Source organism: Micromys minutus, assembly GCF_963924665.1.
Source record: "Micromys minutus genome assembly, chromosome: 6".
Classification (NCBI taxonomy): Eukaryota; Metazoa; Chordata; class Mammalia; order Rodentia; family Muridae; genus Micromys; species Micromys minutus.
The window spans coordinates 20,281,006-20,308,677 of NC_137975.1; the positions used below are offsets into that span (position 1 = coordinate 20,281,006).

The following is a 27,672-nucleotide window of genomic DNA, read 5'->3' on the forward strand; positions in this document are numbered from 1 at the left end:
AGGTGAGCTGACCTTGAGGAATGATACCCGAGGTTGTCCTCCGGCCTCTACAAATGTGTGCGCTCTCTCTCTCTCTCTCTCTCTCTCTCTCTCTCTCACACACACACACACACTTAAGGTATTTGAGTCCTTCAGATATTAAGATTAAAATTGGATCCACACAGGGAAGTTGCTCGTCTGTGAGGTCCGGAAACCAAAAGAAATGAAGTAAAAATGAAGTTTCACTAGTGTGGAGTGAAACTGTAGGATACAGACTTCCCTATTGCAGTTAGACACTCCTGAGCAACAGCACTAGGGATTGGCCCCAGGGACTCACACAAACTGGACAAGTACCTCACCACAGAGCTGCACCCCTGGCCCCAGGGTTCACTCTGCTATATACATAGAAGACCATTGAAAAGCTTGAGTATCGACTGTGTGGAGGTAGTCTTCACTCTGATAAGATAAAGCTGTCCCTGGTTACTAAGTCACTGGCCCTGTGGGGCCCACATTGCAACCTTTAGATTTCCTTACTTCAATCAAGCTAGTATCAGCACACGTCAGTGGGCATGATATGTTCCCAGCCCAAGTTTAACCTTTCAACATGTACAGCTTCATCCACCAATTCCATCTGGTGGTTGTTTGTGGGGTGTGTGTGTGTGTTCCTGGTGTCAGCTGGGGTGGTGTTTCCTGGTGCACCACTTGACACGGCACAGCAATGCCAAGCATGGACTTTCCTCGTGGTTCTTGTCAATGTCTTTCTCAGAGCCACCCTAATGGGTATGAAGCAGATATGCATCCCAGGTTTGATTTGCATTTCTCTACTGGTTACTGAGGCTTCATATGTTTTGTTGGTTTACCTCATCCATATCTTCATAGGAGACTTGTCTATGAAGTCTTTAGTCTGTTTTTGGATGGTAGGATTTAAGATAAGGTATTACTACGCGTCCTTGGCTAATCTCAAATACACAAACCTGTCAGCATATCCAACTCTTGCTTCCTGTTGTTATGAGTTTTTGTCCCCACCCACCACTTTTCTGGCAGGGTAGAGAGCAATACACAATAATCCCAGCACTTGAAAGGCAGGATCTCTGTGAGTTCAAGGCCAGCTTGGTCTACAGTGAGTTCAAAAGAGCCAGAGCTACATAGTGAGACACTCTCTTGGGGGGGGGGGGGGAGTTCTTTTTTTCTTATGTTTTCCCTTATTTCTTGTAACCCAGGTTGGCCTTGAACTTGCTATGTAACTAAGGATGACTTAAAGTTCTCACTCCTCTTTTTTGCTTTCTCAGTGCTCAATGCTCGTTTTACTTGTCAGTTTAATTAATAACTAAAAATTTAATTAATACTTAATAACTTAATGAGTCCAGATCTCATGTGCTACAAGGTGACCTTGAACTTCTGGTCAGCCTGTTTCTATCTTTTCAGTACTTGGGTTAAGGCATGTGTCACTGTCCCTTATACAATGTCACTTATGCAATGTAGGGGATAAAATCAGGGCCTCCTGCATGTTTGGCAAGCACTTTACAAACTAGCTATATCCCCAACCATATTGATCATTTAAAAATTTAAGTGTCTGTCTGTCTGTCTGCAGGGCATGGATGGGTATCTCACTACATAGTCCTGGCTGGTCTGGAACTTGTAGAGATTTGCACAACAGGCTGACCTTGAACATAAAATTGTCCTACCCAGTCTTTCAAGTATTAGATTTACAGGCATGCACCACACCTGGCTAATTTCAATTTGAAAGCCCTATCAAAAAGAATTTATCAGAGAGAGGGGGCAAAAATTTATACATAGGGATAGTCACTGCAACATAATTAATTTGTTAATGGTAAAGAATTGTGACTTTATAACCTTCTCTTCAAAGGACTGAGAAAGACGGTTGTACAAACTTGACCCTGAGGAAGGGTTTTAGAAGATAAAAGGCTGAAGAGAAACTCACCAGTCAAGAGCACTGGTAGTTCTTCCAGAGGACCAGGGTCTAATTCCTAATTTCCACATGGCAGCTCACAACCCTTTGTAACTCCAGTTCCGGGAGATCCAAGGGCACAGCCATGCACATGGTTCTCAGATATATACGCAAACAAACACCAATATACATAAAATAAAATGTCACACACACAGACATGCACACTGAGATAATTTACAGGCACTTAAGATATGCTTAGAGGTTTGAGTGCTTGCTTGGCATGCACAAGTCCTGGGTTTTAGCCCAGCACCAAATAAAACAGCATGTGGTAGCATATGCCTGTCCTCTCAGAATTCAGGAGGTGAAGGTAGGAAGAAAAGAGGTTCAATCTCCTGGCCAGTGAGCCAGCCTAGGCTACAAAGGAAAAGATGTTTCAGACAAATGCAGGATATATTTGTATCCCCTTTGGGACTGTTCACATTACTGATTCTCAGCAGTGCTTAGACCTGGCAGTGATGGGGTGGGGAGGGACTCCTGGAAGCGCACAGGTGGGAGAACATCACCATGCCAGTGGGTACTCACCCTGAGAAGAGTACTCTCTGTGGTAAATGTCAAAGGCTTTCCTGTGGGCATTGCTGAGGGTTTGGAGACCAGAAGCTTTCAAATCCTCGTGGGGAAGATCCACAACCACTTTCCCCAAGTCACTGAAGGTGAACCAGATCTTGACAAGGTCCCCAAAAGACTGAAAAGCCAATGTGGCATAGTCAGCGAAGAGGTCAGCAAAGACCCCATCTCTCTGGATGGTGTTGCTGATGGGTGGCATCTGGTGGCACAGGACCACCATGGGCTCAAGCTGGGCATCCTTTAGGGACTGGAGGAGTTGTCGGTAGCAACGCACTGCTTCCTCGTCTGGATTCTTGGAGCTTCCTGATGGGAGAAGTTGTGCCCATGACAGAAATACTTTGTAATGGGTAACCTGGCTGGCACGCAGACTGCTGAAGTACTGAGACAGGAGAGAGGGCAAGGGCTGCCGGCAGATGTAGATGTCAGTGTTACCAGCTACTGTATCAGAGCCCTGCTTTCCCAGGGGATGGTTCAGATTAAGCACTAGGTCATTTGTTAGGGGACCAACGGCTGAAATAAAATTTCTGTCGGATTCCCAGTCAGACCCCTGGCATGAAAGTCCCAGGAGGACAGTACTCAGGAAGAGAGCTGTCCAAGGCCACTCCATGTTCAAGGAACTGTTAGAAGAATGTGGAAGGAATCCCGACTTTATGGGCACAGCCAAGGCTATAAAATAGCGATTATCCACACAATATTTAACTGGGTTATCTAGGACAGATAAATCAGAACTTGGTCCAACTAGTATAATCTTCAGGGGATGGCAGGCAGGACCTAACCTAGGGTGGGACTTGCACAGACACCATTAGCATCTCTGCCCCCGCCAAACACAAGTTCAATTAAAAAAAAAAAAAAAGCCCATTTCTCATAAAAATAATTGACAGCAATTCCAAAAAATTATCCATAGGAAAGTAAATCAGTACTGAGTAGATGGCAAACAGTCCTTATTATAGAAGCTGGGTGTGGCCACACAACACCTGCAAGCCCAGCACCGGGGGATTAAACCAAGAGGCTCAGCATTCAAGCCTAGGCTATGGAAGTACTCCCCTAACCCAGCCACTCCACAACCCCCAAATAAACAAACAACCCCATGAAAACCCCTGGGAATTTACTTCAGAAAGTCACCAAGGCCTCTCACTTGACATGGTCTTTCTACTAGAGAATAAGCCAGAAAAAATGTGCTCACGGAGATGGAGGCAATAGTTAGGGTAGAAATGAATCCAACAGTCAGGACAGGTTGTTTTATTTTCATGGGTAAAAGCAGTGGTTGGGAACAGAAAGAAGCAATGTCCACAGACACAACAAATGCAGCAGGCTATACATGAAGAACATAATTGGGTTCCAACTTCAATAGGACAAGAAGCACAAAGCCCAAGCCTGTCCCAGTGTGAGATTCACAGGGCCATGAACTTGGCTAGGCCTTCATTTCTCAAACCACCCTCAAGCTTTGTTCCACAAACTGTCTCTCCATGCCGTCCAGGGTCCGGGCTAACGGTAGGCCACCATAGGTCCCTGGCCATAAAGTCACCTTCAATGTCTCAATCTTCAAGCAAGTAGTTAGGGTTGACTACCAGGTAAGGATCTTCCTCATAGCTCTCGCTTCCTTCACTGGAGCCCTTCAGTCCGGCCTGGGTGAGCTCAATCAGAACGTGATCCTGTGGAGCACAGTTTGTCCTCAGTCCAGAACCAGAGTCCTCCAAATGCCTGCTACTTACACATTTCCTTTTTCCTCTGGAAGAGCCCCTGGACCAGAACCACACCTTAAAACACTATCAGTGCTCTGCTTAACTCCCTTCTCACCAGGGTGCTACCCTTTAGGCCTTGAAAAACTAAGAAACCCAGCAGGTATTGTGATTTTAACAAGGCATCCTACCCATTTTATCAAATACTTGTCAATACACCTTCAAAACAGCAAGCCCTGCTTGAATTTTAAGATGGTGCAATAATTGTGCAACAGTCTCTAATACCTAAATCTGTTGACTCTTAATCACTGCCTATTTGCCCTTTCCACAAACCCCTCCTCCCACTTTTTGAGGTCTAAGCTGTTAAGACTATTCTGAAACTTGCAGTTTTCCTGCCCTCACTTGAGCACTAGGATCTAAGTGTGTCACCATGCTCAGCTAGATCCTATTTCTACTTCTTTTTAAACGAGTCTGAAGAATTACAGGTAGGTCTGGCCAGCTGATGTAACCGTGGGTACTCTGGGAGAGTAGTGCATGCTCATAACCACTGAACTCTATCTGCAACTCTTATTTTTTATGAAGGATCATGCCCAGGTCTCTCACGTGCTAGGTAGATGCTATTTCTAACTGAACTAGGAACAGGTCAAAGACTGCAATGGTTGTATACATCCCATAATACCAGCACTCAGATAGTTAAGGCACAAAGACCTTGAACTCTAGGCCAGTGTGGGCTTCACAGTGAGACACAATCTCTAAGTTAACAAACACAAAATATCTACACATAATTCATCTGGGAATTTTTCTCTCTGAACAAGTAAAAATAAATGTAGAACTCACCATCTGTCCTCTTCCAACCCCTAAAGCAATTTTTTCCAAACAAAATAAAAAAGAAACCTGAAGACTCACTATTGGACCGGGGTGGGTGTGGGGTATGAGGAACAGGTGATGCTAGTGGGTTGGTTGAGAATTTACCACATGGCTATGTATGAATGAAGCCAACAGGGTGACAGGAAAAAGTTAAGAAGCGCCCAAGCTGGAGCCTCAGATTCAGCAGAGGCACGTCTGACCAGCACAAGTAAACCCAGGGCTCAATCCTAGTACAGATAAAGACACCACAAAAAGCCCACCCAAAAGCAAGATCCAAAAGCTGCCTGTTCGGCTTTAACCTAAATTCTGCTTATTTTAGGAAAAGTCCCTCTCTTTCGGTTAACTCTCCTCAGCCACAATTATGACCACATCCCAGTGATTCAAAATAGACAAACTCATCTAAAAGCCTGCACATATAGGCACTCCTCAGTGGGCACTCACGTAGTGTGTGAGACGGTGAACAACCTTCTCTATGATCCTCTTCTTATTTATGAGCTCCTCCTCAGAGTCGATTTCTGACTCGATTTCTTTCAGGTACCAGTTGATAAGCTCGCTCCTCTTTAGTGCTGACTCGTCCTCCTCTGCAACAGAACACATTTAAAAGAACTGGCCTCTAGTAAACTGCATTGTCAAATTCATGACACACACAGAAAAAAACCTTAAGTTTGATTTCGGAAATGGCAAAATAAGGTGCCTAGCATGTACTGAGACCTGGATCCAATCCTCAGCACTGCATACACATACAGATATAAAACCATATGTATGTGAGCTCCTCTTCAGAGTATTGTTTTGTTTTGGAGACAAGGTCTTCTCACTTTGTAGCTTTGTCTGGCTTGAAGCTCGCTATGTAGACCAGACTAGTTTTGAACTTAGAGACCCATCTGCCTCTGTCTAAGTATAGGCCACTGCACTTAGCCAGAATCGACGTCTAATTCTACCTCAGTTTCTTTCAGGTACTAGGTGATCCTGGCCGTGAATATCTGCAGCACAGATTGGAATTTTGCATGGTGAATTAAGCCTAGAAGCCATCACAGAGTCATTCTTGGAACTTTCTGTTCCTAGAACACATGCTGGGCAGCTCACAACCTACTGTAATATAGCTTTGGGGTAGCCAAGTCCCCATGGACCGATACACAGATGCCTCTATACACACAAGAAGAATGAACTACAACTCTAACAGATGATGGTTTATCCTCCTACCCACGAGTAACTAACTGGCAAACTGTTTAACTGACAATGAAATCACTGCAAAGCAGTTAATGGTAAAAAGTGGGTAAGTGGGCTAGAGAGATGGCTCAGAGGCTAAGAGCACTGACTGCTCTTCCAGAGGTCCTGATTTTAAACCCCAGAACCCACATGGTGGCTCACAACCATCTGTAATGAGATCTGATGCCCTCTTCCGGTGTGTCTGAAGACAGCTACAATGTACTTATATATAATAAATAAATTATATAAAAGAAAGTAGGCAAGTGTCCTACCAACCAGGTACATCAGAGGGGGATTCTATTACATTTGTGGTATTTTATAAGTAAAATATAAATCCCTGGCAAGACATTTGTTGGGAAGAAAGCAACTATAGTCATTTCCACTTGCAAAAATGCTCTTTATATGATCAAATCTAAAGATTCTGCTTCAAAATCACAAGCTGTATTTACGTTCTGTATCGTAGAATGATCTGTAAGCTTCTGACAATGAACTTTTAGAGAAGCTATGCTGATACAAGTCTCCCTCCTAGAGCCAACAGCAGCCTGTAAGACTGGACGGACAGCAGACAAGCAGCGTGGGTACACACTCACCTTCCTCCATTTTCCTGAGGTGAAGTACGATGAGGTTAGAGATCCGACAGTACTCGGCAAAGCCCAGCCTCAGGGAGGGCTTGGGAACGGTCTCCTGACTGGCATCTTCACTGGAGCCATTGAACCCATTCACAGGGGCAGGGCTGTCAGCACGACCTAAGAAGAAAGTTCCCACCTGAGTCCTGCCCTGTGCCTTCAGCATGCCCTCATCTGGAACCCATGCACACACTCTCCATGCTCAATACAGAGTTCAGAACAATCATTTCATAAATAAATTTGAACCAAATTAAAATCCTACCAGCGAGGACAACTGGCTCTGGAGAGTGTCAGGGATGGGGACAGAGTAATGGTACTGATACCGTTTGCAGCAGGGCAGGGTGGTACACACCTATAATTTGTGCACGTGAAAGGCTGAACCAGAGACTACAGATTTAAGACAACTTAGGCTACCTACCTAGTGAGATCTTTCCCCTGTAACTGCCAAGTGTTATAAGAAAATATTCTATTACTCACCTGTTCAACGTGATCAAGATGTCTAAGAATCTTTTAAATTGTTATCGCATACATGGATGCGTGCAAGTGTGCTATAGTATGTATGAGAAAATCCAAGGATTCAGCCCTCTCACCTTTGCACGGCAAGTCACCAGGTTTTCAGGTAAGGGTGCTTACCCACGGAACCACCCACTTGCCCAAGAAAATATTTTAAATTCAAGAGCTAAATAGAACATTGTTAGTAAGAGTAGAGGACAAAGGACCTGTCCATTTTGATGTGCTTTCTTTTCGTCTTCCAAGAATATATATACTTGTACAACTACTTAACTGTCCTTCAGCTTATGGTTAATTTAAAATCCCTTTTGAACACACCCATTGACAACCACTGAGAAGGGTGCAGGTACCATGACAGCCTACAACTCCAGTGTCTGTCTAATGGATGTGAGCAAGCTCCTCACCGTTGATGCCTCCTGGTCCCTCATCAGTCTCCATCTGGATTTCTTCCTCTTGATCTAGATTGACATCAGGCGTTTCTACACGGATGATTGATTTATTCAGTAATCGAAAAGCTTCCTTCACATGTTTAGGCTGGACCTAAGCAAGTAATCAGACATTTTATACCAAATAGCTAAGAACACTGCTCTCTCCCATATGGCACTATTAACTCACTAAAATGGCTGAAATGACCGACAATATCACATATTAGCGAAATCAAAGAATAACTCTCACTCTCCACAGGCGTATATGAACTGATATGGCTGTATGTATTCTATGTATCTGTGTGTGGGTATGTGCTCATGAGTGCAGATGCCTGCGGAGGGGTGAAGCATGCTGGATTCCTTGGAGCTGGAGTTACAGGCATTGTAAACAGCCCAATGTGGGTGTTGGGAACCAAACTCCAGTTTGCAGAGAATATTGTATGGATGCATCACCTGCCAATTAAAAAGCCTCTGGCCTATGGCTTAGGCAAGAAACGGGAAGTGGGATATCTAGGAGGAGAAAGAATTCTGGGATAGACCCATGTAGATTTGCCTAGGAAGATCTCAGGAGACAAGACTCATGATACCTGAGCATAGGCAGCTAGCCACGTTGCAGAATGTAGATTAAATTAAATGGTTATTTTTAGTTATGATCTATTTGGAGTAGAGCCTAGTTATATGGCTAAGGTATCTATAAATATATTTGATTCTATGTCTTACTTCTGGAGCATGGAGCTCAGAGGCAGAACTAAACCTAACAAGAGCAGTATACACTTTCCTCCCTTTATTTTGGATTTAATGTGCATTTGTCTACAGTTATGTCTGTTTACCATATACACTCAGAGCCTCAGAGGTCAGAAGGTATTGGATCCCTTAGGACTGTTGTCATAGACAGCTGGAAGCTATGACATGGTTGCTAGGAATATAACCTGGACCCTCACCACCACCTGGCTCCTTCCCTTCTCCCTTCCTTTCAATACTGAGAATTCAATCCAGGGCCCAACACAAAAGCATCTACGACATTCCTAAATCTTGTCTTATTGACTTAGTTTTTGAAACAAAGACCCACTCATTTCAAACTGGCCTCAAACTTGAAATATGGCTGAGGATGAACTCATGATTCTCCTGCCTCTACTTCCTAAACCTCGGGATTGCAGGAATGTGATACAATGCTAGGTTCAAGGCCAGTTTGAGCTTTAAATGCTATCAATACCTAAGTGCACCTATAATTCCACCCATGGTAGTCTGTGGCAGAGGGCTGGTAAACCAGGTTACCAAAAAAGACCCTGTTTCAGAAGAACAAGCAAATGAATCACAGACAAAATCTGAATTTTAACTGAATGTTGGATAAAACCAAAACAATACCCAAATTCACCTCACACTAATTTACAACCCTAAGGTGGAAGGCTTCTTGTGAGGCAGGAATCCGTCACATTTGTATCCCCAGCCAGAGGCCAAGGACACAGTAGAGATTAAATGTTCTCTTGTGTAAATAATTACTCACCTGTATCTGCACCCCATAATTTATTGATAACATTTTTATCCATTACTATCAGTCTAGACATCATGCCTCATAACTGCATGATGGGAGAACAGTATCAACTGGTTGTGGGATATTCCATAACACGCCCACAAGCCAGCTCATGCATTCCCGTTCCCGTGTTAGCAGAGGGACTGGTACCTCGTCACAGCAGTGCATTCGGGCCATAGACTCTGAGAGCCGGATCATGCTCTCTAGCTGTCGGACAGTGATTCTCCAGGAGGACTTGATGACCCCGGAGCCATCCCTCTGGCGGAGGCGTTTGTACTGCTCCACAATGAAGTCCTCTGACTCTTTGGAAATCTGTTTCAAACCAGCCAAGTCAGGGAGATATTTATACTCAATTTTTTTTTTTTTTTTTTTTTTTGATGAACTACATTAAACTTCAGTTAAAGAGGACCCTGGATGGGAACACTCCAGGAAACAGAAGACAATTCTGAGTGTCGCAATTCATGTACTAATTTTATAAACATGAAGACAATGAACCAGTGTAAGCAAATGACCATTTCATAATGATGTTTAACATATGAAGCAACAGAATAAATGAAGTGTACCTCATGATGTCATAGCTCATTAACACTCAGTGCCCTTGAGACTTAGCTAATGAACTTATGCTGGCTTTAGGGGAAAAGACAGCATACACTGACCTAAAAAGACCTTCAGGTTTTCAGAGCAAGAAACTCAGTACACAGCAGTTCTGGCAAATGCACGCTCTTCATGCAACAGTCGCCCACAATCCTTATTTACACTTTTGAAGATATTAAGAGAAAAAGAACACAGCTAGGCATACTGGCACATTCCTACACATAGAGAAGTGGGCATTTAAATCAGAATGAGTTTGAGGCTAGCCTAGACTACACAGTAAAGACCTTGCCTGCCCCAAGAAATCAAAACAAAGCTAAAACCAAGTTCAGTTAATTTCCACACAACCTATTTATTTAAATCAATTTTAACATCCCCACACACAATGACTTATCCAAGTATGGCAGGGCAGATTACCTTGGGTTTAAACTGTCGGGCAAAGAGAAGATACCTTCTTATATCATCAAGGGAATAAACTCGGTCGATGGATTCTTCAATCCTTGAATGCAAGTCTACTATGCGCCTGGCAATGGCATAATCTGTCACCTAATTCAGAACGAGAACTTCTTTCAGTCATAGTAATATTGACTCTGAAGTACCGCATGTAGTAAGAAGGGTTGAAGTATACTACAAATGCTCTTATCTGGGCACGTGGTGAAGGCCTGCAATCCCAGCCCTTGGGAAGTAGAGGCAGGAATCTTAATGGAGTTACAAGGCCAGTATATGTTACAGGAAACAAGACAAAATTAACCTAACCTCCATGTTCCTGAGAGAAGTTATTAATAGGTATCAACTTTCTGACCAGAGCTTTTATTTACTTATTTTTTATGCTGGGTATGGTGGCATATGTCTTTAATCCCAGCACCGGAGGCAGAATTCTGTGAGTTTGAGGCTGGCCTGGCTTACATAGCAAGCTCCAGACCAACCAGAATTATGGTGAGACCCTATTTCAGAAAAGCAACAACAAAATTTATTTGCCTATGAATGTCTTTGCACCATGCACATGCTTGGTGGCCATATACCAAAAAAGGGTTCAGTCCCTGGAGTTATGGATGCTTTTGAGACATCACATGGGGGGGGGGGGGGCTTAGAATCAAACCTGGTCCTCTGCAAAAGCAGCAAGTGCACCTAAGCATTAAACTTCTCTTTAGCACCCTGATGCCTACCTTACTCTGAAAATACGCCTGGGTGGAATTGACTACCTTTAGTAAGGTAGCCTATTTGCTATGAGTACAGATGAACTGTGGGGACAGGTCGGGGTAGGTGGGAAGGGAACTGGCCAAAACAAACAAAAGAGGGCCAAGTAACCAGTTAGAGCAATGTTACTGACACACTGCATGGAAATGGTGTGATGAGGATTGAGATGTTGGCACACACTTTTAATCTCAGCACTTGGGAGGCTGACAGATCTTTGTCATTTTGAGGCCAGCAAGGTCTGCGTAGTGAATTCCAGGATAGCTAAGGCCACATAGAGACCCTGTCTCAAAAACAAACAAAGCAACAAACTTCCAAAAGAATAGCAATAGCAGACAGAACACTTACAGGAGTCTCTTATAGGAAACTGTTTCCTTGGGTATGTTTAGAAGCAATCCTCATGAAGTAGATGGTAGCTTTATTTTATACAAAAGTAAACTGAGTCTGAGAAAGTTAAATTATTTGACCAGGGTCTCAGTAAGTTAGGGACAGGACTGAAGAGTCTAGCTTCAGATAAGTTAACTACTGTGTACTTGTGAAGGGAAAATGGGAGAAACCTAACCCAAGTTTCCCAAACACTCACAAAAGCAAGGCAGTTTTGTTTAGATACTGTCAAGTCAGGTTGAAAACTAGGGTTCCGTATTAACTATCGAAATAGAGGAGCTTCCTGCTTAACAATTAGGAGTATATCACATAAAGATGGGTATGGTGGATTACACAAAGAGTTCAAGGCAGCATGAGGTACACAAGACCTTGTCGGGTATGAGATGTGTGTGTACTCACACACACGTGAGACAATAAGGTTGAATATTTAAATCTAAGAACAATAACTTAGGCCAGGAACATTACACCCAACAGGCACAAAAGGAAACAGGAACAAAGCTTCAGTGGTTACCTCATTGCACTCATCCACCAGAATGAAGAAGAGATCAAAGCGGGACATGATGGGTGCCGACAGATTGATGTTCTGTTTCAGAGATTTTGACCTGTCGTAGTGTCCGCTGACAGGGTTTGCTGCAGCTAAAATGGATGTCCTGGCATTCAGAGTTGCCTGACCATGAGAGAAAACCATGAAACTAAAGTAACAAACCTGAATTGGCCAATATAGATACAAGTTCTATCTCGTGCAATTAACTAAATGGAATCACCAAGTATGATAAGAGCACAACAGGCCCTTCTCCATGGTGATCAATGACACGAGCCCCTTAGCTAGCACTCTGCCGGGGATTTACCTTGTAACCAGACACAGAGGTTCTCAGCTGACATGAGCTGACAGCTTGTGACACACCAGACCGAAAACCATCCAATGTATCTTTCATTCAGTTGTGTGCCACAAGGCTAATAAATCATAGTGGACCTAGCAGGTGCTACTAAGGAAGACTGCCAATAAAATTATGAAGCTAAAACAGGAAGGAACTGTATGTATTTGCTTGTTTGTGTGTATATACTCAGCATATATCTAGTATCCACTGCACTATATGAGTTGTACAAGATTTCTCTTAAATTTACACATCAGTGTATTAGTTTTTAAATTATGTGTATGCATGTCTGCCTCTACATGTAAGTGCCACGTGCCTGCAGTGCCTGTAGGAGCCAGAAGAGGAACTTGAAATCTCTGGGGTTGTAAGCAGCGCACTGTGAGTTCTGGGAACTGAACTCTGTAAGAACAGTACATACTCTTAACTGCTAAGTCTGTCCCCCAGACCTTTAATAAGTTAAGAACCTCTTTAATGTTGGTTATCATGTGGTAATCAGATAACTTTATTTAAATTATCTTCTGATCGTTGAGTAATTTGTGGTACTGTGACCAATAGCTGTTTTTGTTATAACCAGAGGCTGTTTATCAAAAAAATGCATATTTGGTTTATGAAGTTTTTGTGAAACACAGTTGGTAAGATGGTTCAGCAGGTTCTATGTCCCTTTTGTGAAAGCCTGGTAATCTGAGAGTGAACCCCAGAAATCATTTAAGATGGAAGAACCAAATTCACAAAGTTGTTTTGTTACATAGATGCCATGGCAGCTCCCCAAATAAATGAATATTAAATCACATCAGTAACATTGCTTTTCTATCACAGCACCATAGCACTAGGCCGGCAATACACCTGAACTTCATATTTTAGATCGATATTATTCACTGGAACAATGTCTTCTAGCAGGTGATGTCTCTAGCACACTAATCTGCATGGCTAAGGGATACACACCTTCACTCCTGCTTTCGTGATAGATATGGTCTGCTGTTCCATAGCTTCATGAATAGCAACTTGGTCCCGGATATCCATCTTATCAAACTCATCAATACAACAGACACCCTGTAACCAAACAGATCTGGCATTAAGAAATTTCCTGGCAAGGCTGAGGATAGCTTGGTGGTTGAGTACTTGATAGCTTGGTGGTTGAGTACTTACTTGCCTAGCATGTGTAAGGAAATCAGAGAAAACTGCTTTGCAGTGTAAGATGGTAAACTTACAAAGTCTCTGACCAGAGACCTTTCCATTCCCTAGGCAAATGAAGATGGGATATAAACATTCTTAACTCCTGTCTCAGCAAGATTATTCATCAGAACAGAGCTAGAAGGGAACCTTAGTCCTGACTCACTTAAACTAAGAGCAAAACACCTAAGAGCAAACCAAGTACTATGCAGGTAATGAACTGCAGAATTTAAGAGATTTGGGCTGGGTGTAATGACAGCACACCTGTGATCAAAGACTGGCCAGCAGAGGCAGATCTCTGGAGTTCCAGGCCAACCACAAATACAGACTGACTGGTTTAGCTATTGTTTTTTGTCTGTAAATGTAAGGAGTGCAGGAGTACCACAGTGAATATAAGCTTGCATACTCACAAGGAATTAATCTTTGCCAGATAATACCATGTATTTATGGACAGACCTGTTTACAGATGTTAGCAAAGCAACCAACACAGTAATCAACACATTCTAGGGACGTCCAGAAAGTTATCAACTAACGAGTCTCAATTCAATGTAGATTAGCTTGTTAATGAAAGGTCAAAGGGCACTCTGATTTCCCTACATCCAACAGCACACAATGTCCTTACGTTATCAGCCAGCATCAACGCTCCAGCCTCAATGACAAATTCATGAGATTCTTCATCCCTCACCACAGCTGCTGTTAAGCCGGCAGCACTGGAGGCTTTGCCACTGGTATAGACAGCTCTGGGGCTGAACTCATCCACATGCCTAGTCAAGAACAGCACACAAGAATCCATTAGCACAACAGTACACTACACCAACTCCAGCTGACAGGATCTAAAACTGATTCAAATTCATCCTGTCAGATGAAATGAAAATGAGACAAAACATCAGCTTTGAACTTAAAAAAAGCATTCATTTTACTGTGTGTGTGATGGGTGGTAAATGAAGGCACAACTTTGTGATTCCTTTCTGTCACCCTACACAAGTTCCAGGGACTGAACGTTAGCCACTAGGTTTGTGTGTCTTTACTCACTAAGCTATTTTTTCCAGCTCCCAAAAATAAACACTTAAAAAATGAAGAAAGCCAGGTGGTAGTGGTGCACTCAGGAGGCAGAGGCAGGTGGACCTCTGAGTTCGAGGCCAGCCTGGTCTACAGAGCAAGTTCCAGAATAACAAACGCTATACAAAGACTAGGTTGTGAAAAACCAAGAGGGTGGGGGGAGGAATAGAGCTGGATGTGGTACAAGCTTCTAATCTCAGTATTTAGGAGACTAAGAGAACAAGACTGTGAGTTTGAGGCCATTCTAAGCTGTCAAGTAAAACCCTGTCTCAAAACAAAATAGAAAAGCAGAGCCTCTTATACTCAGTGATTTTCATACAATTATTACTATTATAATGGGAGACTAGAAACACCAAAACGTCCATCTATGCATTACATATAAAACGAGCGGCACACGCATAAAATGGAATATGCAGCCTGATCACCACAGCATTAACAGTCAGTGTACTGCGCACTAAGTGAAGCAAGCCAGACACAAAGACCAGAAAAGCAGGCCTTACTAGTCAAACAAAGTAAAATGCTGCTTGCTAGGAGCTATGAGAGCGGAGTGGAGAATGTGACTTTACAGGTATGTGGTTCAGTTCAGGAGAACAAAACGATGTTCTGGAGACAGAGGGTGGTAGTGACTAGAACTAAACCTAAAAAATGGCTAAAACAAAACATGTTTTTACACGAACGCACAAGGCTGTCTACTTCCCGGTCACTCATATGTTCTATGAAGGACAATAAATGTTAAAGAGAAAATGAGAAACTATGTAAAGCAATTACCTAAAACTGTTGGGTTACACATGTTACATAGAGATCCTGTCTCAAAATAAAATGAGCAGCCGACACCAACTGCATCCTTGGTAGCAGAGATGGCCTGCAAGCACACAGCATAGTTTTTCCTGAGGCACCACCTCAGGCAGATACTTACTTGAGAAACTGGCTTTTAGCTGTACTTGGATCACCAACAATGCAAACATTTATATCTCCACGAAGAGAGGTTCCTTCCCCGGTTGTCTTAGGAACACCACCGAACAACATCAGCAAGACACCACGTTTTACTTCATCATTGCCTGAAATAAAAAGCTCCAAATGAAAAATTAATTTTTCTGGGGGATGGTAAGATGGCTCAGCAGGTAAAGGTAACCAGAAGACTAGAGTTTGATCCCAGAAACCCATGTAAGGGCAGTAGGAAAGAATCAACTCTACAAAGCTGTCCTCTGAACTACAAATGTGCCTTCCCCCTTGGCATGATACATACACATGGTAGCTTAAAAGGCTCAGGCACAACATAACTTAACCAAGAGAAAAGAAGCCACCACGAGTGTCTTCTCCCATACCACAGGTATCAGCCATGCATGCCCACCATCCCAGGAGCCTTTCCTTGTCCACTCCCTATGTAAGGCCTTTCCCACAGCCTTGGCCCTCAAAGACTTCTCCCACAAATACAGACTTATCCACCACACACTGCCACATTTCTAAGTTCTTTCTTCTTTTTGTTGGAGTGGGATGAGAGTGTTACCCTTCCAATCCATTGCTAGTTCTTGCTAGTGGCAGCTCTAGTTCCTTCAGGAACCTGGGGTGACATTTCTTTTGTTGATCAGCACTAAATAAATGCATACTGACTAAACTGACTAGATAACATGCTGGATATAATTTATAGTGCTTCTATTAACTGCTCATAAATCCAATATAAAGACCACAGTTTTAAATAAGAGTATTGTATTGTTAAAAATCCCTCCCTGCCCCCGAGGAATTGGTGACAACTTCACTACCAAAAAAAAAAAAAAAAAAGCTAGGCAACTGTATGTACATCAAGCATTAAAACAAAACAACAGACTGAGCATAGGGGCCCTAATGGAGGAGCTAGAGAAAGGACTGAAGGAGCTGAAAGGGTTTGCCAATCCATGGAAAGAACATTATCAACCAACCAAATCCCCCAGAACTCCCAGGGACTAAAACACCAACCAGTGAGCACACATGGAGAGACCCATGGCTCCAGTTGCATATGTAGCAGAGGATGGCATTGTCTGGCATCAATGGGAGAAGAGGCCTTTGGTCTAGTGAAAGCACGATCTCCCAGTGTAGGGAAATGCCAGGGAGCTGAGGTGAGAGAGGGTAGTTGGGAAAGGGAGCATCTTCATGGAGGCAATGGATGGGGAGGGAGAATGGAATGAGGGGGGTGCTAAAGGAGTAGGGGGAAAGGGGATAACATCTGAAATGTAAATACAGAGAATATCCAATAAAAATTAAATATCCATATGTAAATAAACAAAACACGAGTTTGAGACTAACTTGATTTATAGTTCTGGTGCAGCTGAGACTCCGTAGTTTTCTACCTTTGAAGTAGGCATGAACTTAGGATATCTCTTATAGATATGGTCCAGGCTATACTCAAACTCACATGCATCCCCTGGGTCAGCCTCCTCCTTGATGGCAGAGAACAAGTATCACTGTACCTAGTGTGACTTTAACAAATAACTATGTGAACTTAAGGCCTGTACCTCCAAGACTAGGAGAGCACTGTCTCCTCCTTACTAATGAGCTTCTTTTGGTGAAGACCCGCCCACTGGCTGTCTCACTGTAAGGAACCCAAGCTTCCAACTATACGACCATTGTGTCAAAGTGAGCCCCCACATGAGCTTTAACTCCTAGCCTACCTTTTGGGTGTCTACAGTCTCTGTTGATGCATCAACTTTATTAAGTGCATTGGTATTTTATCTGCATGTATGCCTATGTTCCACATGCAGGTCTGGTACCCTCAGAATCCCCAGAAGGCACTGGATCCCCTAGAACTGGGGTCATAGATGGTTGTGAACTACCATGTGAGCACTGTGAATGAAACCTGGGTTCTCTGAAAAAGAGGCCTTAATCTTATGAGTCATTTCTTCAGTTCTAAAACCAATCTCTTCATGAAATTCCCTGAAACAATATCACCCATGAAACATTTACTAATGACTTCAAGTTTCTATCACAAACAGGGCTCTTACCATGTATAGTAGGGAAGAGGCTAGTGCAGAGATTGTGGTACAGGTTTTTGTCCTGACTCATTTCAAACACCTTTTCCCATTCCTTCACCGTCATTTGGTTCTTAATGCTCTCAGCTGTCTGTTCCTCATCTCTGAGTTCTTTCCCTCCAAACTGAGAGGTGGAAGAAAAACAAAATGAAAAACATTATAGAGAGCCAAGATAATGTAAAGGGAAAGATTTCACTATGATAAAATTGCTTGGGAGGTCAAAGTTGTGATTTATTTTTACTTATTTACTATAGTCCCTAAACTAGGCTTCAGTTAATAAAGATATGTAAATGCTTATCTTTTGTCCAGAGAGAGGGGGGAAGCTATTACTGTTTTATATCACTCTGAGATGAAGATGAAAATGAGCCTTAGCAAAGGGCTTTATCCAGCTCTGCCATCTTAGTAAATCTCACATTAAGGTTGAGGATGGAGCCCAATTCCTACCTAGCAGGCACAGATGCTGTGCTTAATCCTTAGCACAGTAAACAAGTAAAAGTAAGACCTACCCTTGGGTTGGTTGGTGCAACATAGCAGGCAAGGAAGACCAGCCTGTATGACAGATCCCTGACACCAAGGGCGCGGAGACCTCGAATGCCTTCCGTCTCATACCCATCCACTCCACTGACTCGGGAGTTGGTCTCGGCACGAGCTCCTGTAAGAGGGAAAGATAAGGTGTGTCACAGAGCCGACACTAATGGTGCTCATAAGACCTAATGTACTTGAATAAGTCAAAGCTGAAATACCACTTTTCATAGAAAAACCAATGCTTTACTCTCTTCATAATGCTTATCCTGACTGGTAGCCAAAAGGTTAGAAGACTCTAGAAGCCAGACATCCTGAGGAGTAGGTGACCAGGACTGGTTACATCTGAGCAACAAATTACTGACCTGGTGTGCTAAGCTTGGAGACATCAGGCACAACAATCAGTGTCCCTGTGAAGTCACATCTGTCACCAGCTTGGGCTGACTCCACAGCTTCAGCTCTCAGGATAACCTCCAAACTTCGCGGAATACTTCCCCGGGGAAGTTCTGCTTGAGTCTCTTGAATACGAACCTACAACCAAGACCAACAGCAAAAGAAAGACATGCTTTCACACGCTATACAACTGAACACTTGCTATGAATACTCACACAACCCAGTCTCTCTGTACACCTTTTTCTTTGTGTGTGTGTGCAGGGGGTCACACTTGTCTCAGGTGTTACTCCTCAGGCACCATCCATCTTAAGACAGGGTCTCGTACTAGCTTAAAACTCACCAGTTCGGCAAGGCTGGTTGACCAACTAACTTTTAGGGATCTGGCTGCTTCTTCTTCCCCCCGCACAGAGCTCCAAGTACATGCCACCACATCTGGTTCTTTATGTAGTACTAGGGATCAAATCTAGGTCTTCATATTTGTTGACAAACATGTTACCACAGGCCCTGCCCTATAGACTTCTGACACATACCAATATTCACCTAAAAAGTTTGTACTGGGAGCTTGAAAGATGTCTCAGCTATTAAGAGTACTGGCTGCTTTTCCAGAGGACTTGGGTTTAATCCCAGTACCCACATGGAGGGTTCACAACCACCCATAATTGCAATCCCAGAGGCTCCAATGTCCTCTTCTGGCCACCGTAGGCATTGCATGCATATGGTTCTTAGATATACATATAAGCAAAATACCCATATACATAAAAATACGTGAGAATTTTGTGCCCTAAAATTTTTAGTGAAATAGTTCAGCTAGTTAAGCAATTACATCTCGTGGTGCTGTGCTCAGTAACTGAGAGCACGGTCTGCTTTGCAGATGTTGCACCACATGCAGGCATCACACAGAAACATTTCATACCCTTTAAGTCCAACAGCTCAATAGACTGCTCTATTGGGATTGAAGAGGTGGTTCAGCGGTTAAGAACACTGTTCTTGCAGGAACAGAATTTGGCCGCTAGCATCCACATGTAGGCTTACAACCAATTATGTCCTGGTTACTGTCTATCATTTTAACATAAACTCTAAGTATCCGGGAGAGGGACCCTCAGTTGGAAAAATGCCTCTAACATGCTGACCTGTGGGGGTGTTTTCTTGATTAATGATTGGAGTGGAATGGTCCAAACCACAGTGGTTTGGATCGCTCCCAAGTAAGTGGTCCTGGACTGTACAAACAGGTTGACAAGCCTTGGATAACAGTAAGCAGCATTACTCCAGGGCAGTGGTTCTCAACTGTCCTACAGTTGCCACCCTTTAATACAGTTCCTCAGGCTGGAGAGATGGCGCAGCGGTTAAGGGCACTGAATGCTCTTCCAGAGGTCCTGAGTTTAAATCCCAGCAACCACATAGTGGCTCAGTCATCTCTAGAGATCTGGTGCCCTCTTCTGGCCTATCAAGGACAGTGCAGTCATATACATTAAATAAATCTTAAGATGAAATAAATGCACTCACTCTCCAAGTTGCTTTTGGTCAAGTTTATCACAGCAACAGAACCCAACTAGGATAATCTGCAACAAAAGACCTGATACCTACTTCTGGCCTCTGTGGGCATGACATTCCTTAAAAACTGACATCTAAGTAAGTTATTACAAGGGCCAAAAACATATTACTATCAGTAAATCTAATCTATTTGTCTAATAGATACATTTATATATAAGAATCTAATCTAAACACAGAAGTAAATACCTTTTGGAAATCAACAAATCTTGATTTATTAGTGTCCAGAAGGAACCTCTTCCTGTTGGCACACACTGGATTCCGGCAGATATTCGGCTGTGTGTATTTGAACTGTTGCTCTACATCCTTGATCACCGTTTGACAGTCAAGGCACAGGAAAGTCCCGCTCACGAGCTCAGGGTGAACTGGGTGAGTGCGCACCACCTGTCCACTGATTCGGGTGAGCAGCCCAATCCTGGATGAAGTGAGCTCACGAATCCTATTTGAAGACAAGTGTCACATAAATAGATACCCTTCCCATCTTTCCCCCACCTCAGTTCTAGGGACTGAACCTACAAGCTCATACACTGAGCTACCTACCACTTTAGCACATTAAGAAACTGTCTTTTTCAAGTGCACATATGAGGGCAAGCACTTTCCAAGGCCAGAGACAGGGAATCTTCCTGGAGCCGCAGTGACAAACGGTTGAGGCTCCTGATACTAGTGCTGGGAACTAAACTCAGGGCCTCTGCAAATAACAGTCCACTCTTGCCAGCTGAGCTATCTCTCCAGTCCAGAATTTCATTCGATTATGTAACACAAATTCACAATAAAAATAAAAATGAGTTGTGGAGTGATGGTGTACATCTTTAGTTCAAGCACTTGGGAGGCGGGTGGATATCAGTTTGAGCCTGATCTGGTCTACAGAGCAAGTACTAGGGCAGCCAGGGCTGCATGGAAAACATCTCAAAAAGCTAAAATAAGTAAATAAATAAAAACAAACATGAAAAGACTGAAGTAGTAAAAAAATTGGGTGGGCATGCATCTATAACCACCATGTGTTGTTGAAGGGGCAGATCTTGGGTTCTCACTGGCCAGTCAGCCTAGCCAGAGGACCATCTCAGACTCAGAAAAATACTGTTTCAGGATTGGAGAACTTAGTGACTACGAGGACCTCCTTCCAGAGGACCCAGAATCCTTTTCTGGTCTCTTTGAGAAGGCACACTTGAGGTGCTCTCTCTCTCTCTCTCTCTCTCTCTCCCTCACACACACACACACACACACACACACACACACACACACACACACACACACCATGAATAAAAATTTTAAATGATTTTCCTCAAGTTAAGTAAATATTTCAAGGTTGGGGGGCATGATGATGGATGCCTTCTTTTTAAAAATTGCTTATTTCATTTTTATTATGTGCATTGGTACTTTGCCTGCATGTATGTCTGTGTGAGATACTGGATGCCCTGGAAAGAGAGTTGTGAGCTGCCAAGGGTGCTGGGAATGAGCCTGGTCCTCTGGAAGAGAAGCTAGTGCTCTTAACCACTGAACATCTCTCCCAATCCTAGTGGTGCATGACTTGATCTCAACACCCAATCTCCATAAAAAAAAAAAAAAAAAGTAATTGCTGTGAGTTCAAAGCCAGCCAGGTCCATATTTGTGAAAGTCCTAAAATCCATGAATTTTTTACTTTTTAAATTCATTCATTCATTCATTTTTTTTTTGGAAACAGGATCTCACTACTGTCTTTGTCCGACCTGATGTCACTAATTAGACCAGCTGGCCTTAGTTCTCATTTTTTCCCCTTGGCAAATCTTGTCTCCTGATTTCCCTAAAAGGTGCCTTAAAAATAATAATACTAAGTATCTGCTTTAATTCATATTGCCTATCATAGTTGCATGGAAAAACAAATTTCTCCAAACTAAACTTTCTGGGAATTAGGTCTAAATACTTCAAAAATGTCAGCATAAACTTAGTGTGGGCTGGGAATTTGAAGCCAGCATGAGCTATGCATAAGGCCTTATTCTTAAAAGACCCAAGCAAACAAGAGGAACTTTCACAGTATTAGTGTTCCATGATAGGTGAGGACACAGAGACCAGCAAAGGGAGGCTGCTTTGTGCTCTACATAGGCAGCTATTGGCACGGCTGTGCATTTCAAGTTTCCTAGATGCCCAGTAAGTGGCACCTGATAGGATGGGTCCTTTCACCCCCTAAAGGTTCCTTCCTTACTTGTGTCTAGTAGGTAGGTCTTGGAATGCAACATAAAAATCCTTAGCAAAAGGGATCTCCTTTCGGTCCTTGACAAAGGTCTTCAAGGCTCGACACAGGTAAGGGTAGACTCTAAAAAAAGCAAAACCAGCGACAGATCAGTCTTACTATAGTTTTCTTCTTTTTCACGTTTGTCAACTTTGAGAGCGCAGCGTTTCATCCGGTCACAATCAAGCTTTAAAATGTAATTGCATGATGGTTTTATCACTCACCCAGTCCCATCACAAACAGAACACCAAAGACCAAGTGTATACACTATCTGTTGCTTGAGTCATTTAGTACCCATACCACAGGTAACTTTACTGTCCAAGGTAATTCAAAGCTTGCCTCAACAGACCTGCAAAGAGTGGCTACCAAGGAGTGGTAAAGTTGAAAGCATACAGATAATTTAATTTTTTTCTTTATTTTTTAGAATAGATACACATGGGATGGAAGATGGAAAAGTGCTATCACCAAAGCTGAGAATTTGTGTTCAATCTGCAGGATTTATAAGGAGGGAGGATTGAACTGACTCATGTAAACTTTTACAAATTCCATACATGAACATGGCAAGCCTGCCCTTTCAAATAAAAATTTAAAAGAGATATTTTACTTTTATAACCAGAAAAGTAATTAAAACTTTAAATAGAATAAATACAACACTATTGCTATAAAGACCCCCAAGTTGGCACGAGTGGTACATGCTTCCTAGCTGCTCAGCTAAGGGAAGACTCTAAACATGAGCTCAAGGTCAACCTGGGCCCACATGAAAAATCATTATCTTTGGTCCAAAATTAGGACCTAACTAGATAATTTACTCAAGTTCCTATTCCAGTGGAGAGATGGGACAGGTGAAGGTCAAATAAAATGAGAAAGCAAAAGAACTCTATGTCTGACACTAAGTGAACAGTTTTCATCTTGGGAAAACTACATAAAAGCAACCGTTTTTTTGCTATCTCACGAGGAAACCCAGTTCCACAAAGGCCTAGGCTAAAGTTAGACCTGCATCAATAGGACCACTTGTACCAAAGGTCCTCTTTACAGGGGACATCAAGGGCAAGGAGCTGGGTTCTCAAGCTTCACGTCTTCTTTAAAGAAACAATGAATACACTCTTACCTATAGAACTCTTCCTGAATGGTGGTAGAAAGTTGTTGGTTAAATTGTTCCAGGTCTGCAAAACTCACAACCAGCGTGTTTCTCTCAGGACGAATTAGCTCCTCTGCAAACTGCAAGTATTTAATTTCTCCATCACTACCCTGGAACCTGCAGATACATACATGTCACATTAAACAGAGTAACCAGGCAGTAAAACTTAATCCTGACCCTAGGTAACTTAGTATTTTGATTAACCAGCATTAAGTTTAGGATCAGAGAGATCCACATCTAGTACTTATATGATTTATGGCAAATTACTTACTTTTCTAAACATAATCTCATAAAATTGCTGATGAGTAGATGAGGGAATGCCTTTAAAATGAATTGTACATGCATACACATTTCTATGTCTATTCTATTTGTGTTTATCCCATGTCCCACATGTGAAGTACAACTTATTAGGACTAGAGAGATGGCCCAGCAGTTATGAGTGCGTGCTTATCTCTCAGAGGACCTGAGTTCCAATCACATGATGGCTCACAACCATCTGTAATGATGCCCTCTTCTGGTGTGTCTGAAGACAGTTACAGTGTACTTATATATAATAAACAAATCTTTAAAAACAAATAAATGAAAACCAAAACAAAACAAAACTTATGGAAGTCGGTTCTCTCCTTCCATGAGTCCTAGGGACTGAACTGAAAATTGTCAGGTTTGCAGTACCCACTGAGCCATCAGCTCCAGCCCTCACCTCAATTAAAAATTAAATTTTATGTGTATGAGTATTTTACCTTCATATATACATGTGCACCACACGTGTACCTGGTGCTTGAGGAGGCCAGAAGAAGGTAATGGGCATCCCTGGAACTGTAGTTACCAAGTGATTGCTGGGAACAGAACTTGGGTCCTCTACATGAGCAGCCAGTGCTTTTAACCACTGGGCGCATCTCACCAGCCCCGATTTAACGGTTTCTTTTCTTTCTTCTTTTTTCCTCCTCTTTCACATCAGGTTTTCTTTGTGTAGTAGCCCTAGCTATCCTGAAACTTTTTCTACTTCAAACTCAGAGATTCACCTGCCTCTGGCCTCCCAGTACTGGGATTAAAGGTGTGTGCCAGTACCACACACCCAGATGATTAAATACTTCCTAATGAACAGGTTTTAAAAATTATTGTTGTATAATTAATACCAGAGAGTTAAAATCCAAATATTAAGTTTCCATTAGTCATAATTTAAGAAGCAGAATAAAGGGCTGGAATCATGGCTCAGTGCTAATAGTTGCCTAGCACACACAAAGTCTTAGGTCTAATTTCTAATACCACACGCATGAACACACACACACATGCATACAAAAAACTTAAGCAAGCAAAACAAACAACACCCCACAGAGAAATGAGGCATCACTGCTAAAGACCTGAAGAAAATGAAAGCACATAAACGAATTTTTTTGGGGGGGGGGACAAAATTAATACCTCTTCCAACTATAGCAAGAAGCACTCAACTCTAAGTATCACATCTGATATCTAAAAATACAGAAAAGGTAGTGTCATTTCTGTCCTGGGGTTGGCATTCTCAGGAGACAAAACTCAGTAAAATGTTTCTACTGACAAGTGCCAGAAATAGAAGCCAATTATGCCTAAGGGAACAGCTATAATAAAGATTCATAGATGTAAAAGGCGGCATTGGGATTCTTCCTTGAAAGTTATTAAAAGGTAAATTTATGGAAAAGTGGCTGGGCTTGGTGATGTAGGCCTTGTCTCTGGGGCTAAAGGTGAAAAGTTGGAAGGTTAAGGGCCAACTAGGCAACTTAGAGGGACCGTCTCTCAAAATTAAGAGATAAAAAAGGCCCAGAGATCTGGGTGCAGTGATGCAGTCCTTCAATCCCAGCACACAGTAAGGTCTGTAAATAAAGAAATAAAAGGGGGTAGATGCCAGAGATACAGCTTAGGGGTGAAATGCTTGTCTAGCGTGTGTAAGGCTCTTAACACATTAAGAAAACAAGCAAGCAACAACAACAACAACAAAAATGGCTGAACTACCCATGGTGACTGAGGGTGGTTTTGGAGACTGAAACTGTATAGCTGGGTGGTGATGGTGCACACCTTTAGCCCCAGTGCTTGGGAGGCAGAGGCAGGCATATCTCTTGAGTATGAGGGCCTACACAGAGAAGCCCAGTCTCAGAAAACAAAAAAATAAAGAAGAATTTAGACTGTTCTGTGAGCAAAAGCAAAGCTGCTCAATGAAAGGAGGCTGATTATTTTGAAAACCGGGTCTTGTTTACGCTCAGCTCCAGCACTTAGCTACCAAGAAAAGGCACTTTTATTAACGGCTGAAATGAACCCTTCCAAAAGACCTTTGTGAAGATGGCCAGAGGGTTGAGAACCCCACAGCTGACAAGGAAAAAAAAAAAAGCATCTTGAAAATAGCAGGCCGGGAGATGGAGAGATGGCTCAGTGGTTAAGAGCACTGACTGCTCTTCCAAAGGTCCTGAGTTCAATTCCCAGCAACCACATGTTGGCTCACAACCATCTGTAAGGGGACCTGATGCCCTCTTCTGGTGTGACTGAGAATAACTACAGTTCATATAAAATAAGAAATAAATCAATTTAAAAAAAAAGAAAATAGCAGGCCTACTGGAATCACAGGAAAAGTCTATAGTTGTTGCTTGAAGGGTCTAGAGCAGTGGTCCTCAGCCTTCCCCTGCTGCGACCCTTTAATATAGTTCCTCATGTTGTGCTGACCCCAACCATATAATCATTTCATTGCTACTTCATAACTGGAATTTTGCTGTTATGGACCATAATTTAAGTATCTGGTTATGTGCTGCCCCAAGGGGTCCTGACCAACAACACGTTGAGAACCACTAGTTTACCGACTTGGGTTTTGAAGGACAAGCAGCTGTACTGACTGCCAAGAACATTACAAACACCGGAATACAGAATTTAAATTACTGACGGTTTGTTTGGTTTGGTTTTAGACACTTGTGAGTTTCTCTGTGTAGCCCTGCCTGTCCTGGAACTCACTCTTGTAGACATGGCTGACTGGCCTTAAATTCAGAGGATCTGCCTCCCAGGTAATTTAAAGGCTTTTGCCACCACTGCCTGCCTACAGTTAAGTACAGCAGAATTTCATAGGATATTGTTTAGCCAAAAGGACGGTGAATAGCCCAGCATGTGCCATATCATTTTATTCTGCCTTAAAGAACTCTTGGCTACAATAAGCTGCCATTCACGGTGTTAGAAGTGGGGCAGTCGTCAGGAAGCTAGGAAAGGCTATTGACCATTTAATAGGTAGAGTTGTAAGAGTTTCAAACAGGGATCATTGTTGTACAAGTTGGATGCACCTCAAGATGCTCTTTGTACACTCCCAAAAGGTCAAAACTGTAAGTTTTTGTTATATACTGACATAATCTTAAAAAGAAAGAAAAAGAAGTTTCTAAGTCAAGTAATGGTGTTTACACTCTACATAGCAGAGTGAGCAACTGCTACGTGGTTGCTGCTAGGTGGTGGAAGCTGAGACCAGGACCCTAAAGAATGTCAGGGAAGGGGAGAGATGGGAAGGGGGCAGGGCAGATATCCGGAACAATTATCTCATTATATAGGGCCGCACTCACGTCTCTGAACAGTCATTAAGCCATAGGTTCCAGTCAGAACGTTTTTCAACACAAGGTGGCCCAGGCTCACATGCAGTGCAACCTCCGAAGGCCCCCGGTTCCTGCCAGTGTGCTCAACCCTACCCAAGAGGTAACGGGCCCCCCTCAAATCCTGACCTCACTGGGCTGTGGTGTGAGCCCTGAAATAAAACAGGAAGGGCTGGGTTTCATTCCCAGCATCGCATTAACCAGGCCTGGCGGTGCACATCTTGACGTCATCCCAACACAAGCTAAGTGGAGGCAGGAGGATCGTAAGTTCAAAATGATCTTTGGCTACACAGCGAGTTCGAAAGCCCTGCCTCAGAAACGCAACGAGAAAGAAGCACAGCGTGACGCAAGGGAGGTGGAGAAAGAAGTCGAAGAGGCTAGGGGTTCGGCCCGGCCGGGCCCCATCCCTTCCCGAGCACACAGGGCTCCGGTCTCCGCCCGGCCCGCGAGCCCCCGGAGGCCACTCACTCTTCCAGGAAGTCTAGGAACAGCTTCTGGCATTTCTCGGCCACCTCGTCGCGCACCTCCGGGTGCTGGCTTCCGGCACCGGGCTCCGCGCCCGCTGCGAGGTCCATGGTAGCGCTGAGAGGACCCGCTGCTGTGGAAAGACCACCACGGAGGAGAAGCCGCCGCCGCGGGGGCCCCGG

General features: G+C 43.1%; 2 protein-coding genes across 2 annotated transcripts in view; both read right to left on the reverse strand.

The window, feature by feature from the left end:
* LCT (lactase) overlaps positions 1-3,119 on the reverse strand; it is a gene marked incomplete at both ends in the record, with an annotated part of 38,995 nt that extends 35,876 nt beyond the window's left edge. The window contains one exon of the mRNA XM_080917925.1: positions 2,471-3,119. Coding sequence (XP_080774051.1) covers positions 2,471-3,119 — 649 coding nt within the window. The remainder of the gene's footprint in view (positions 1-2,470) is intronic.
* A 668-nt stretch (positions 3,120-3,787) lies between these two features.
* Positions 3,788-27,672, reverse strand: MCM6 (minichromosome maintenance complex component 6). The gene is made up of 17 exons (XM_080917633.1): positions 27,494-27,672; positions 23,409-23,555; positions 22,274-22,384; positions 20,284-20,533; positions 18,519-18,684; positions 18,138-18,283; positions 17,605-17,755; positions 15,546-15,687; positions 14,193-14,334; positions 13,343-13,450; positions 12,037-12,192; positions 10,365-10,493; positions 9,507-9,668; positions 7,805-7,940; positions 6,855-7,010; positions 5,500-5,639; positions 3,788-4,164 (listed from the first exon to the last, which is right to left on the reverse strand). The coding sequence occupies exons 1-17, from the start codon at positions 27,598-27,600 to the stop codon at positions 4,048-4,050; spliced, it is 2,466 nt and encodes an 821-aa protein (XP_080773759.1). The 5' UTR covers positions 27,601-27,672; the 3' UTR covers positions 3,788-4,047.